Source organism: Callionymus lyra, chromosome 17 (assembly GCF_982586985.1).
Source record: "Callionymus lyra chromosome 17, fCalLyr1.hap1.1, whole genome shotgun sequence".
NCBI classification, from domain to species: domain Eukaryota; kingdom Metazoa; phylum Chordata; class Actinopteri; order Syngnathiformes; family Callionymidae; genus Callionymus; species Callionymus lyra.
The window spans coordinates 3,594,467-3,610,556 of NC_141834.1; the positions used below are offsets into that span (position 1 = coordinate 3,594,467).

General features: G+C 41.0%; 1 protein-coding gene across 2 annotated transcripts; it reads left to right on the forward strand.

Moving 5' to 3' along the window:
• The first annotated feature begins 3,823 nt into the window (after window positions 1-3,823).
• LOC148062113 (retinoic acid receptor beta-like) lies at window positions 3,824-15,870 on the forward strand. 2 transcript variants are annotated; one of them, XM_087812701.1, is made up of 8 exons: window positions 3,824-4,417; window positions 8,318-8,472; window positions 8,876-9,009; window positions 11,159-11,291; window positions 11,364-11,540; window positions 14,149-14,353; window positions 14,414-14,572; window positions 14,661-15,870. In XM_087812701.1, the coding sequence occupies exons 1-8, from the start codon at window positions 4,153-4,155 to the stop codon at window positions 14,807-14,809; spliced, it is 1,377 nt and encodes a 458-aa protein (XP_087668827.1). In that variant the 5' UTR covers window positions 3,824-4,152; the 3' UTR covers window positions 14,810-15,870. The 2 variants fall into 2 exon arrangements, with proteins under 2 accessions (XP_087668827.1, XP_087668826.1); XM_087812700.1 differs by having other exon boundaries at window positions 3,826-4,417; window positions 8,876-9,017; window positions 11,125-11,291.
• Window positions 15,871-16,090: the final 220 nt, after the last annotated feature.

Genomic DNA, 16,090 nt, shown 5'->3' on the forward strand with positions numbered 1-16,090 from the left:
GATTGAAGATTCACACAATAGAGATTTTATTTAAGTGTAGTATTGTGTTGAAGACAAGCTACTTTCTATCATGTGATATGTTTTATCCTCCATTTCGAGTCATGAAATAAAGATTAGTGTCGATCAAAGGCTTTGACATCTTGCACTGGTTGAATATGAATTGAGCTCTCACAGCATCTGAAGCTACAATGAACCAGGAATCCTCCTCCTGCTGTCATTGTTCATTTCTGTGTCACTCATTGTTCCTGCCCTCGTGCCCCGCAGCATTCCTGTGGCCCTCGCTGCCCTGCCTCGGCCCACCATTATGTCCGTGCTGAAAAGAAGTGGGACGGTGGTCGAGAATCATTCACGACCCTAGGAGCACCCCAGGACATGTGCAGTCTAAAATGATCCTGGATCAGCACCAACACAGAACCACTCCAGTGCAAGATGCTGACATGTTGCTCCATGTGATACCTTCAGCTACACAGAAGAAATAACTCAGTTAAGGGGAGACAGCATCCAGCTAAGACGTGCTAGTGCAAGGGGGGACAATACCTCAGGGGCCACATGCAATATAGTATTCTGACTATTCTGAGGGGCCCTAGAGCCAAAGGAGAGGAGCCAAAATATGTTTTTAAAAATTTAAAAAGACAATAAAATATTTATAAACCTTTCATAAAAATAAAATATGCATACTAAAAGCACTTTTGTATCTGTTTTTCCCAATATGATCTCAATATTACCTTAAAGTATTCTGAGGGGTGAGAAATATTCATTAAAAGGACAAAGAGAAAAAATGAGTAAACACAATATTACGTTGAAAATAAAAATGTTCTTCTTTGAAATGATGAAGGAGACATAAATAAAAAAAAAGAAGAATTATAAAAGAAAAATACTGATTGATGCATTCATTGCCACCCTTTATCAAAGCAGATTATTAAAAACAATATTACGTACAATTTACATACCAATAAACATAAACCTTTTCACATTTTATATTTTATATTTAACTCAAATTCAAAAGATGAAAGTAGTTACGCCATGAGATCATATTATAAATCAAATTGTGCAGTAATAGTAGGAGTAATATGGTGTATATATATATTTTTAAGTTGCCACAAACAAGGACAGATGAAAGAAAGGAAAGAAAAGAGATACATAAACAGAAATAAACAGAAATAATAAATCAGTTAAATTATACAATTGTTCGCCATCACAAACATGTATTGATAATTATGTTTATAGTTTTACTCAGACTGAGGGCTGCATAAATACATTAAGGGGTAGCATGTGGCCCCCGAGCCTAAGATTGTCTGTGCTAGTGGCAACATTTACATAAGTTACATAAAAAGTTGTGTAACATTACAGTAGCTTGTTCGCTCGCCACATTATTATATGTTCAGTCGTTTTTTTTAGGGGGGGGCGGTCATTTTGCATTTTTATGTTACAGACTATTATTAAGCAGCGACTCACATTCTAATTAAATCCTGAGAATATTCATGATGAAGGATCACGCAGAGGATGCCAAGACCACAAGGAACTCCAGAACTCGCAACAGCCCAGATTATTCGCTTCAGCCGGCGACGTGGACATGTATCTCCCTCTTTTGCTCCACATCAGAGAAAAACTTCAGGTGCCTTTTTAAAACCCTTCAGGCTGCACATGAACTCTGGGAATTTGACTCCTTCAGTCCCAAATTCCAGAAGAGAAAATCCTCAATCACAGCGGGAGAAAAAAGGAACTTTCAGCAGCTTAATGATCCAGATATGATCTTTTAAAGATGTGACCCTTTCCAAACAAGAGGGAGGCCATTAAAACCAGTCCTGCTGCTTTGTGGATATATGGTGCTAATAAATAAAACCTCAATCCCAGCGGCTCCGGCCGAGTGACACTTTACAACTGTTGTAAAAAATCAAATAGAAGCAGAGACGCCCTTTGTCTCACTCAACTCACCATTTGGTGCATTTCTGGACATCAAGTTCTCAGCATCTGGGTTGTCAGTGATTTAACGGCACTAAAAGTGGCAGCGGAACAGCAATAAAAAGGGTCTTTGAAGGGGGTCTACATGTGGACTTGGAGAAGGCGTTTGACCGGGCCTCCACGTACAGAGAAAGACCCATTATCAGTGAAAAGTTCTAATGACGTCGGCAATGGTGACATAAAAGTCAGGTGCACCGCAGGAGACTAGTATCTGTAGACCAGAGAAACTAGACTCTCCATGTTCCATACGAGGACATTTTGGACATATAGACATTATAGATAAAAATCTTGACCAGAACCTTCAGAACTTAAGACCATTACTCTTCATGTTCTAGAGCAGAACTTTTGATTTACAGATCTTCAGATTGCTCTATTCATGGTTTTCTTTCAGTCCAATAAAGTCACAACCTTCCACCGCTCCACCTGATACCTGAAGACCTGGTGGAACATTGATGGAATCTCTGCACCGCGACCGGAGAGTGGAAAGATTTGAGGGGAAAATGGGATCAAGATGGAGGGCAGGGAAAAATGTGAGTGATGTTAAATATGAAGGAGGGAGTCGGGAGATTAGGGCAGGATGTATGGAGGTGGAGAAAAGAAAGAGGTAGGGAGGCGCTGCAGGAATGCTTCACATGCCTGTCCCCTGGATGAACTCGCCTCCCTGGAGTGTGGGAGATAGAGGGAGTAATTAGCCTCCTTTCGCGCTGCTGTCCAGCGGCCCCACAGAGGATCAAGTGTATTCGTATTTTCGAAACAAATATCTTTTCTCTGCCAGGCTGGAAATGACATTCATGATTGGGAGCAGACGTCCTTCCTCCACCCACTCGTCCTCCGGAGAGATTTAATTACAACTTACTGAGTGAAAATATTTCTCACTTAAAGTCAGTCGAACGAAGACAGAGGAGGAAGTATTGATCCTGTAAGAGCCACACGGTCTCCATCAGGACGAAGTGATCGTCTTGCTCTTTGTGCTCGCGCGCACGGATGGACGTGATGGATGGATGACGGACAGCCGACGAGAGATGAGGGGGAGAACTGAATGATGGAAAAAAGGGAGTGATGGATGATTGAAAAGGATGGAGAGAGGGGTGTGTGTGGGTGATGGAAGGATGATGGAAAGCATCAAGGAAGAGATAAGGGAGAGAAGTGAATAGTTGGAAAAAGAGAGTGGTGGAGGATTGGAAAAGAAGGGAGAGAGGAAGAATAAAATAAGATGGAAACAGGTGGATGAAAAAAGAGAGGGATGTGTGGAGGATGAATTGATGCGATGCAATAAACAAAAAAGAGAGTGAACTCTAGATTGTGGAGGATTAAGGAGGGATGTTGGTAAAGCTGGATGAAAGAGGGAAAGTAATGATGCAGGACGGACGGTTGGATGGACAGATCGGACTCTCTGTCCGAGCCCAGGATGTAGGTCACATGTTGGAATCGTCAGACGACTCACATGAAGCCAACAAAACTGAATGTGTATTCGTGTGTGTGTGTGTGTGTGTGTGTGTGTGTGTGGCGAGCAGAAGTGGAGGAATCCAGCCAACAAATTATTAACAACCTGATCAATAATTGATCATCTAGAAAGCTACAAACACAACTGACATTTTTTTTTTTATTGATTGTTTACATGTTGTTCAACACGCATCCCTGTGTCTAACACCACGGTGCTCTCATCTCCAGGTAAAATATTCAATCAAAGTGTAGAAGTTGAAGTACCTCGAGGTTCTGTTCACGAGTGAGGTACATGTGTAGATACTTCAAACAGTGCATCAAATAAAAAACGACTTATGTTCTTAGACGCGAAAATAAAAAAAACGGGAATATTCTGCGGCTCTGCAGCTTCTAAGGAAGTTCTGGTGACGTCAGTGGGATCAGGGGAAGTTCAGCGCAGGTTCATCCAGAGTTCACGCGCATAATTAGGTAAGAACATCTCGCTGCGTGACATAAGCGCGCTCTCACCGCTCGTGCGCGGACATCGTCGAGGAAAAAGGCGACAATTAAAAAAAAAAAGAAGAAAAAGTTCACTTACGTTTCTTTGGGCTCAGGATGTGAGCTCCGGACCGTGGACTCTCGAATCCGCCCCCCCCTCTGGATGTTAGCTGGTCGTGCGCCACACGAGCAGGACCCCAGCCCGAGGAAGAGCCTCCAGATGTGGACAGACCTTCTGCCTGGACGCCGCTGAAACAGAACCGTACCGTCATGTTTGACTACATGGAAATGGCAGCTTTCGGCTCCAGCGACACTTTGGACTTCTACGTTTCCAGTCCGGCGTACAGCACGCTGCACGACCCGGAGCAGTACCAGTACCAGCACCAGTACCAGCGCCCGTTCCAGGACCAGTACCAGGACCAGTACCGGGACCAGTACCAGGACCAGTACCAGGACCAGTACCAGTACCCAGAGCAGGAGCAGGATCCTTCAGCCTACTTCCCGCAGCTGGTGGAGACGCACCGCTGCTCTCAGTGTAGGTGGAACGTTATTGAAATGAGAACAAACTTGTTGTTTCCTCAAACTTCTCTTTACCTTTTTCACCTTCTTTGCACTTACACCCCAAAAAACTATCACCTCACAACCAAACATGGCGCTTGACCAATTGTTATTAACACATATCGCCATTTTGTTCTTACTGCCGCCAAACACCAGTTAATGAAAGGTAACATCATAACATAGCAACTGTGAGTCGGAACTCACTGGAAGTGCAATGTTTTGTTGTTATTGTACTTTTGTATCCACAGTTTGTTCACAGTCAGTCAAAAGCTAATATTTAACAAATATGTTTAATATTATTAATGTATTATTAATGCTTAATGTGTTATTTAACTGACTGTTCTATGGTCAAAATCTGACAATATATTTTCAGTAAACTATAATTATTGTTTTTCCGACTAAACCTCATTTATATTTCTGTTTTTCTAGTATTACACAATGTCACATGTTTTTTTTTTAGGCTTCAGTGAGCAAAAGTCAACGGTAGACTGAAATGATTGTCATGATAAGCTAAACACAACTATATTGTGTGTGTGTGTGTGTGTGTGTGTTGAGGACAGACAACCACTGGTCAGGAAAGGGTCATTGTGGGTTCACTGAAGGGTCAGTGAAAAGACAAATCCGACTCTAAAGAACTTCAGTTGTTGTTCATTTTCTGGGATCTGCTTTTCTTTTCTACAATATAACTTGAACTGCAAAGTGTCTTGAGATAACTTTGTTACACTTCAAAATAATTGAATTGTAAAATACAAAAATGACCAAGATTACTAGAATTCTCAATGATGGATGATGGGTGAAATCTTAGACTATGAAACACAAAACAGAAATTGAGGGCAACTAATGTAAGTGTCTCTTGATCTTGGACTATTTTACTCACCAGTATTTGTCTCTTTTAATTAAAATACTTACATTGGAAAATGTTAACCATAACTAGCCCACTATGCTGCGATTGGTCGAGCATTGAGGATTGGTATTGCCCATCATCATTCCAGGGAGTCTTCACCTCCAAGGGTCTCATTGTATGAACAAAGCGGGACGTGATTACAGCTGGCTGGAGGAGAAGAATAGAATCTCTCCTAACCTCTCGTTCGCTGAGATTTCAGACGGGGGAGAACTCTATAAAGTAATAAGTTCAAAACATGTAATGATGATGGACTTCCTGCATCTTGGGGAGTAAGATTTCCATTTTAACTAACTGTTGCTGTATGTATAAGATTAATTAATTTGCCAATTTTACACCATCATAGAGGTAAAAAACTAATTATTTATTAACAGATTTGATGCTCAAAACAGTTTTTCTTAAAAGCATAATAATGAGTTTGACATCTTTGCTCTATAAATAATAATTACTTACTTATTTATAGCTAATATTTGTTAACACCATTGTAACCAAAAGTAAACAACATCTAGCTGGAATAGAAACAAATCTCCAAAACAATTTGAATATTATCCTCATATTTTTAGAGTTCCTATATAAATATTATTTTCCAGAATTATTTATGAATAAAAATAAATTCCATAAAGATTTATTAATAATGTCTTTTAGATCTCGTTGTAGCGGATGAATGTATGTCAGATTGACGTCAATGTTAAATCATCAAAATAGGCGTTAATCTTAAATTGATGCAAACTCAATGACTTCAACAATTGGAAGCTTGTTACTCAGTTATGGTTCTTTAAGAAACTTATCTTCAGGAATGTTCCAACACAATGGAATGAGTGTTTTTCCTTCTCCACATTCATAGGCTGGCTCAGAGTTTCAGAGTTTTACTGCAGCTAAAAAGCAAGTTTAGCTGATAATACATGTAATTTCCAATTAAAAACATATAGATAATACTAGCTGAAGTACACAGTGTTGCATTGGATTTTGACAAGATACAAAACCTTGAAAAAAAAAAAGGAAATACAAAGGCCACGTGACTTAGTTGGAAATATTTTATTGTCCCTTTATCGGTCTTGCCTTGATAAAGCTCTTGTTACTGGTCCTCAATGAACCAGCGCAAACACCAAATGGAGCACCATAGAGAACTTGAAACTGAAAGTCAGGGTTACTACTGACTTAAAAGCTAATGAAAGAGATTCCAAAATAGATGTTTTAGCTGCTAGAGGTCAAACGTAGAGCAAAATGATCGAGGTCGATCAACTTTTAAAAGGCTGTAACATGCTTTATAACTAAACTCCAGAGCTCTGATATAGTTTAACCATAATTAAAACCATAATGAGGCTAAAAATGAGATTTAAAACAAGTCAAAATTGAAGTGTGTAAGTGTGATATAACCTTTTCCATCTTTTGTTAAATTGTTCTCTGATGCCTCTTAATACTTCAATAAAAAGTTTCATACTCAGTCTGCTCAGTGAAATTCAGGTATTCAAAGATCTTTATTCCATAGCTTGACGACTCTGAGTGACTTTTAGGTTGAGTAAAAATAGGCCAAAGCACAGGAAGTCCAACCAGATTTCTAAACAAAGCAATGTCTGTATTCACTTCTATTAATAACTTGAGGTTTTAAAGAAAGCAACAACACCCTCAAAACACAATGCAAGGAATAAAAGCACCATTTACTTTTCCAACAGATTACAGCTGCTTTGTGTTTGTTGCTCTGCTTTTTCATTCAGGATACAGCTTGAAATGTCTTGGATAAAAAGTTCCACTGGGACCAACATTGGCCAATATTTACCTAAAATAAACCTTATATATCATAAAGTGCACATCAACGACAACTATGAATCGAAGAAGGTTTGAGCCAGAATGCAGTAGATGAGACTTAAATGGTGAAGCAAAAAATCAATTTGAACCCTCAACCCATGATGTCCTACGCACTGCTCTCAGGCGATCTCTATTAAATTAATGAACACAATACATCAATAGTGGCGTCCAAATTGGAGAGCTGCCTCTTGTCCCTCCCCCGGTCGGATCACTTAGCGCAGCATTTACACTTTCCCTCCCGCCCTCATCCGTCAGAGGGACTTGTGCCCGACTCCTGCATTGTTTGGTGTTGGGAGCGAGCGCTCGAGCGGGCTTGAAGGAGGTGTCCCCGATTGACCCGCTGGATTCAGGTTCAACCGGAGGTCACTGGTTCAAGGGGATGCCGATGTGATATTTTTCTGCTCTTTATTTGGGGAGGATTTGAGAGTGATCAGAGGGTCGGAGGGGAGTCTGAACCCCCAAAGACCCAAACTAATCTCCCCTCTTAAGCCCTGGACACTCTCCACGGGTTTTAGCCATCAAAGACAAAAGAAACATGATTAATGTGGTGTCCTGCTATTCATCGAGACTCAAAAATATCTCTTTGTCTCGTGAAAAGTTGCTGCAAAAAAGAGTTAATGGACACTTGAGAAAATGTTTTATGTTATTTTCTTTCAATTTTCAAAATTGTACTCAATTTTGTTTTTTATACCATTGGCAGTATTGTGTATACACTACAGTTAAATGTAGGTATACTTTTATACTTAGATTTAACATTTTTCAAACTAGTGAAGCATCATTGAGAGTTTTTGTGGAAGACGTAAAAAAATGTTGAGCCTCACTGGCAGTTTAATTTAAATATAAAAAAATGTAGTTTGAGAAAGAACCAGTAAAATACTTGGATGCAAAAAAAACTTGAGCATTAAAACTGTCCAAGATTTTATACCAGCAGTAGTTGTCCTGTGGTGTTGTGTGAATCAATCAATCTTATTCACCTGCCATTTCCCCCCAGAAAGGTGCAGTAGTAAGAGTCAACATCAATGCTTTGAACATTCTGGACAAGAGGGGTTGGACTCGTAAATCAAACGCAGCTTGCTAACAATGTTTAAAGATTATCTTCCAAATCTTCAAATCTGTTCAAAAGAGGGTTCTGTCTTTGACACTAAGTCTTATGCTCTGTTGTGTTTCCAGCGGTGGAAAGTCAGAGTTCCAACTCCAGCTCAGATGACCTGTTCACCAGCGCCCCCTCCCCGCCGCCGCCGCCACGCACCTACAAGCCGTGTTTCGTCTGTCAGGACAAGTCGTCGGGTTACCACTACGGTGTGAGCGCATGCGAGGGCTGCAAGGTAAACACGGTCGACGGTGGAAATGAGTCCGAAAATACTTAATTAGAGATGATTCTTTCCTTCAATTCAAATTAACCCGACAAGTATGGATTTGTAAGACTTCCTCCAGTGGATTAATGATTAAATATCACAGTGGAAAGTTGGCTTATCGACTCAAGATCAAGGCCAGTTTCACGCTGTTTCAGTTTGTCCCTGTCGAATATTCATGTAGAAGTTGGAACCATTCTAGGATTAATATAAGATCAATAATAAGCTTATTTATAGCTTAATTATAGAAATAGCCATTAGCCAGCCATCTTCAATGACCATTATAGATGCTTTCTTTCATCAACTTATTCTTGCACTAAATGAAGTTTGTAATCTGTGTGGAGTGAACTGATGTGTTTTCCTCGGCTGGTCTCAGGGCTTCTTCCGCCGCAGCGTGCAGAAGAACATGGTGTACACATGTCACAGAGACAGAAACTGCATCATCAACAAGATCACCAGGAACCGCTGTCAGTCCTGTCGGCTGCAGAAGTGCTTCGCCGTGGGAATGTCAAAGGAATGTAAGTCAAAAGACTCCTCAACAAAAGTGCCTCTCGGTAAAGTCTTAAATAGCAACTTATATAGTTATTGTGGTTAACCCTTCATGACCACAATATCACAAGCAACATGTTCTGCAAGTGCTTTTGTTCCATTTCCCAACTTAGATTTTCAATATCTGCACTTCTTCAACACAACCTTAAGTTTTTATAAAAATAATTCACTTTTATTATTCACTTGTTAACAAGTCAGTGTCCAGGCTTTTGTAGCTGCTGACTCCTGAACTGAAGATAATAATAATAACAAACATCATAATTATTTAGCACTTTTTGGGACACACAAAGATGCTTTACACGAAATAAACAAATATGTGTTTCAAATATTTTTGACTTAAACTTGTAAGACGAGTATTCTGGGGATTTATGGTGCCGGTCCAGACGTTCCCGTATCTGAAAGAAGACGATGAAAATGGAGCGAGGGAGATATGTTGTTTTCAAAAGTCTAGAGAGATCCAGCAGTGGTACGTGAGGAATCCAGCCTCCTTACCCAGAAGACCAATGTCCCAGATAAGAGGGGAGTCATGGTAAACGACTCAAATAATATCCCCTTTACTCTCCTTCTCAAGTAATAGTTACTAACTTTTTGGTTCCTTTAATTCATCATTCAGGAGTTATTGTACTGAGAAGCCTATTTAACTCTTCACTCGTGTTCAGGAGAATCTTTTCCGTGTTGTAACAGTCTAATAACACTTGTATGAGTGCAAAGCCCATGTTCACTGCATTCAAATGGGGTTTGAATTTCCTATATATAATTTAACTAGGAGTTATAGTAGCTAAAAAACCTAGACAGAGTGTGAGTCTAAATAGAAATTATTTTAATTACCATTCATAGGCCATAGGCCATTACCATAATTATAATTTTTTCCCTCATCGTTGGATCATTCCGAGTATGCCAGTGATTTGTTCAATAGGTTCTCTGTGTAGTTCCCTTATAGGAGGAGAGCTCAGAGAGCTTAGCCAATCAGAATACAGCAAGACGTGTGTTGCTAGGAGTTTGATTATGAAGTACTTTAAAAACATGTGATCTTATAGTGTAGTGTTTTGGATCTGGTTCTTAGTAAGGTCATATTCTGGAGATATGTGGTGCCGGTCCAGACGTTCCTGTATCTGAAAGAAGGCGATGAAAATGGAACGAGGGAGATATGTTGTTTTCAAAAGTCTAGTGAGATCCAGCAGTGGTACGTGAGGAATCCAGCCTCTTTACCCAGAAGACCAATGTCCCAGATAAGAGGCGAGTCTTTGTAAAAGAGGTTGGGCAGTGATAGGACGGCACAGCAGGATCAACCCACCACATGTTTGCACTGCTCGCACTCACGCAGCTATTACATAAGAGCCTCACATGTTGCAGACAGGCGTGGACCATGTAACTGATTGTTGGCTGCCACCGTCGCTGTGCAACATGATCTCACTCCAGTGTTTACACTGGGACGGGCTGGATGTAGGGCAGCGTGGGGGAGGACAGCCGTCTGCAGCCTGCAGGGTTACGTAATAGATATTCACATGTACGAGCAGTCGGAGTTGATTCAGTGGAACGCAGAGAAACGTGTTGACATCTGTAATAAATACTGTTATAAAATACTGACCTGGTTAGAGAATATGTTAGGATCCACACAAATCAACAGAAACTAGATTTTAACACATTCAAGATAATTTAAATAAGACTAGTAGTGCTGTTTTGTACTTTTTGGTGTTTGGCTTCATCTTTTAAGACAAAAACTTAATTAGTACTTCAACAACTTAAACGGTTGTGCCCAACCAAGGACGTTGAGCTCATGAGGTTTTAGGTCAATTGATCCCTATAGCAGCAATTAAATGAAGTGAGTCGTAAAACAACATCAAAGCCCCTGAAGCTCACGTCGAGTCGTACCAGCATGTTTTTAGGAAATATTTAATGTTATTGAACCTTGGTCAGTTGGTCATTCACATCAGCAGTTTACAAGATCACAAGCAGACAAACCTGAAGAAATCGTAGTGACAACTATGAGTGAATAAATTAAGACATTCTTACTGGCCAAGTGTTCGTTCTTACGTTTCATCATCTAACTGTTGGTTTGACTGTGTTTGCCACTAGCTGTAAGAAACGATCGGAACAGACGGAAGGGAAAGAAGGAATCGGTAAAGATGACCATCATGGAGACGTACGAGCTGACCACTGAGCTCGGCCTCATCGTAGAGAAGATCTGCAGAGCCCACCGGGAGACCTTCCCTTCACTGTGCCAGCTGGGAAAGTACACCACAGTGAGTTGACGGTATCCGACAGAACCTTCAATCACTTCACAGATGAATTTCAACTTCTTGATGTCTTTGCAGAACTCCAGCTCCGACCACAGGGTCCAGCTGGACCTCGGGTTGTGGGACAAGTTCAGCGAACTGGCAACCAAGTGCATCATCAAGGTGGTGGAGTTTGCCAAGCGGGTGCCGGGATTCACGGGTCTGACCATCCCGGACCAGATCACCCTGCTGAAAGCTGCCTGTCTGGACATCCTGGTAGGTTTGTGAGGAACAGAGCTCAGGTCCCTCGTTTACCAACAGTCGGTAACACTAGTTTACTTACAGCGGGTCTCCCTTGTTTACTTACAGCCAATGTCAGCCAGTGTCCCTTGTTTACTTACAGCCAATGTCAGCCAGTGTCCCTTGTTTACTTACAGCCAATGTCAGCCAGTGTCCCTTGTTTACTTACAGCCAATGTCAGCCAGTGTCCCTTGTTTACTTACAGCCAATGTCAGCCAGTGTCCCTTGTTTACTTACAGCCAATGTCAGTCAGTGTCCCTTGTTTACTTACAGCCAATGTCAGCCAGTGTCCCTTGTTTACTTACAGCCAATGTCAGCCAGTGTCCCTTGTTTACTTACAGCCAATGTCAGCCAGTGTCCCTTGTTTACTTACAGCCAATGTCAGCCAGTGTCCCTTGTTTACTTACAGCCAATGTCAGCCAGTGTCCCTTGTTTACTTACAGTCAATGTCAGCCAGTGTCCCTTGTTTACTTACAGCCAATGTCAGCCGATGTCCCTTGTTTACTTACAGCCAATGTCAGCCAGTGTCCCTTGTTTACTTACAGCCAATGTCAGCCAGTGTCCCTTGTTTACTTACAGCCAATGTCAGCCAGTGTCCCTTGTTTACTTACAGCCAATGTCAGCCAGTGTCCCTTGTTTACTTACAGCCAATGTCAGTATTTTATTTTGTATTATCTCTTGTACTATTTCTTTCTCCTTGCACTTTATTTTCTTCCAACTGCGCTGTTGTGAAAGTGTGTTTCCCCTCTGGGGATGAATAAAGCCTTTCTATTCTATTCTATTCTATTCTAGTGTCCCTTGTTTACTTACAGCTGGTGTCACCCGGTGTCCTTTGTTTACTTACAGCTGGTGTCACCCGGTGTCCCTTGTTTACTTACAGCTGGTGTCACCCGGCGTCCCTTGTTTACTTACAGCTGGTGTCACCCGGTGTCCCTTGTTTACTTACAGCCAATGTCAGCCAGTGTCCCTTGTTTACTTACAGCCAATGTCAGCCAGTGTCCCTTGTTTACTTACAGCCAATGTCAGCCAGTGTCCCTTGTTTACTTACAGCCAATGTCAGCCAGTGTCCCTTGTTTACTTACAGCCAATGTCAGCCAGTGTTCCTTGTTTACTTACAGCCAATGTCAGCCAGTGTCCCTTGTTTACTTACAGCCAATGTCAGCCAGTGTCCCTTGTTTACTTACAGCCAATGTCAGCCAGTGTCCCTTGTTTACTTACAGCTGGTGTCACCCGGTGTCCCTTGTTTACTTACAGCTGGTGTCACCCGGTGTCCCTTGTTTACTTACAGCTGGTGTCACCCGGTGTCCCTTGTTTACTTACAGCCAGTGTCAGCCGGTCTCACTTTTTTACTAACAGCCGGTGTCCCTTGTTTACTTACAGCTGGTGTCACTTTATTACTACCAGTCGGTGTCACTTGTTTACTTACAGCTGGTGTCACTTTTTTACTAACAGCCGATGTCACTTTATTACAACCATTTGGTGTCACTTGTTTACTTACAGCTGATGTCACTTGTTAACTTATAGCCGGTGTCAATTTTTAACTTATAGCCGGTGTCACTTGTTTACTTACAGCTGGTGTCACTTGTTTACTAGTTGTTGTTTACTTACAGCTGATGTCACTTGTTAACTTATAGCCGGTGTCAATTTTTTACTTATAGCCGGTGTCACTTGTTTACTTACAGCTGGTGTCACTTGTTAACTTATAGCCGGTGTCAATTTTTTTACTTATAGCCGGTGTCACTTGTTTACTTACAGCTGGTGTCACTTGTTTACTTACAGCTGGTGTCACTTGTTTACTTACAGCTGGTATCACTTGTTTACTTACAGCTGGTGTCACTTGTTTACTTACAGCTGGTGTCACTTGTTTACTTACAGCTGGTGTCACTTGTTTACTTACAGCTGGTGTCACTTGTTTACTTACAGCCGATGTCACTTGTTTAATAGTTGTTGTTTACTTTACTCAGTTTTGCTTTGACGCTTGTTCACTAACACTGGCTTATTAGTGAATAATGTAAACAAGCAAAACCAGTGTCTCTTTTTAACTTACAGCAGGTGTCTCTTGTGTCTGTGCAGCCAGTGTTGTTTACTAACAGTCGGTGTTGTTTACTAACAGTCGGTGTTGTCCCATGTGAACATTGTAGTTACTTCAGGAGTCTTTGTACTGCTCAGGTATTTATTGGGAGTTATTTATTGAAGTGCTGTCATTTTATGTAAATATTAATGTCTTTAATTTTTTCCTTTTTTATACATGTTTTCCCTTGTTTAGAATTTCTGTTTCTGTTTACTGCTAATTGATACTATAAAAATGTTGTTTGAAATTGATGTATTTTATAAATGTATTATTATGATATCATAAATGGTTCTTACTTCTATGACACCTTCTCTGCTTGTTCATCACTCACATTGCTTAGTCACCCATTCACGATGGGAGTAGGCTGCGACGCACCATGCCAGCTCACCATCAGCATCAGAGTTAGGCGACGTGCTCAGGGACAAAGGCACTGTCGTATACGAGGCTAGGATTTAACCTGCAACTAATTTAGTTTATAGATATTATCAACAGTTTCTCACTGGTATCTTTCAGATTTTGAGGATCTGCACTCGCTACACTGCTGACAAAGACACAATGACCTTCTCCGACGGGCTGACCTTGACCCGCACACAGATCCACAACGCTGGATTCGGCCCACTGACAGACCAGGTCTTCACCTTCGCTGGACAGCTGCTGCCGCTGCAGATGGATGAGACTGAGTCCGGCCTCCTCAGCGCCATCTGTCTGGTGAATGGAGGTAATGTTTGTCCCAAATCCCAAAGTGAAGGTCGATCCTGAAGTGTGTCTCTACAAACAGATCGTCAGGACCTGAAAGAACCGTCCAAAGTGGAGGTCCTGCAAGAGCCACTGCTGGAGGCGCTGAAGATCTACTCCAGGAAGAGACGGCCGAGCATGCCGCTCATGTTCCCCAAAGTCCTGATGAAGATCACTGACCTGCGCAGCATCAGTGCCAAAGGTTGGTGGCCCCGCTTCCAGAATCATCACTCTAAACAAGTAACTCTTGTAGGTTCAGAGGTCATTCAAATGTTTTCTTCTCCCGGCAGGAGCCGAGCGAGTGGTGACGTTAAAGATGGAGATCCCCGGATCGATGCCTCCGCTGATCGAGGAGATGCTAGAGGACCTGCACAACCTGGGGCAGGACCAGAAACGAAAGAAAACCGCGGAGGACACAAAGACTCCTCAACCTCAATGATGAGGACAAAAGTCAAAGCGAATTTTACCTCATGTTTTTGCTGCCAGAGATCCGAAGAGCTCCCAGATTGTCATTTTGGCTTTAAAATGTTGTCTGTATATATAAGTGTGCACCGTACCTCAGCCCGACCGTTCACAGGCGCGTCTCATTGGACCCTCCCTTTATCACCTTCGGCTGTTTCCATGGAAACATCTGGACTCAAATGTATTCTAAATTGACTTGAGAACAGAAAAGTGACCAACTGTTGGATCAGCTATTTTGAATGGCGTTTAATGCCGTCATGTGACACCACCTTCTTCTGTCCTCAGATCTCACTTCCTGCATCACATCAGCACTTTATGCCGACTTTATTCCTTCACATTTTGACTTTTGAAATGAAATCTACTAAAATTTAAAAAAGAAAATTAGTAAAAAAGATTTCACTTGTGTATTTCTATTGTTTATTAAACAATATAAACACTGCATTAAAATCTAAATATTACCACTTAGCAGTATATTCACATATTAAATATGAAAAACACATTTTATTAAAGATATAATTTTCCTCCTGTCTTTATATGAAGATATTGAAACGATGGTACATAAAAAAGAAACCTGTTTTTCTGTAATAATTTAGAGTTTTGAATAATATCGATCTTAAACATTAAGTAAATAGGACTTGCATCACCCAATGATAAAAGGTCATTCATTTGAATTTTCACGTTTAAATGTAAAAATAACTCATTAAAAACTTCACCCCACATGACTCTAAATACATAAATAATCCATAAAGGTCCAGATTATTATGATCAAGTGATCACCTTCAGTACCTGTCATAATGTTGCAGCTCAATGAATGATATTTCCGTGTATGTTTGTTATGTTCCACGTCCATATCTCAACTTCATCTCACAGCAGACTGTTGTACATGCGTGTAAATATGAACTTTATCTCACTTCTGTCCATGTCAAACTGTTCTTTGGGTGATACAGAACAATTCTTGTACATACATGTTTTTATGACAAACGGGATACGTTTTTTTTTTTTTTACTCTATTATTGTTATGATGATTTTGGAAAATAAACGAAGTCTGGTGCCTCGCTTTGTTTCTGTTCTGACTTTGGGTGACGCCTAGTGGCAGATTTGTAGACTTCAAGAAGTAGTACGTTTAATAGTCAAAGGGTTGGTTCACCACAAATTGAAACTTCCCTCATTTTCTACTACATCTTCGTGTCGACTAAGAGTTTGTTTTTCCCTAGTGAAATCCTTTATTTTTTTTAGAGTTCTAGACAAAACTGTAAGT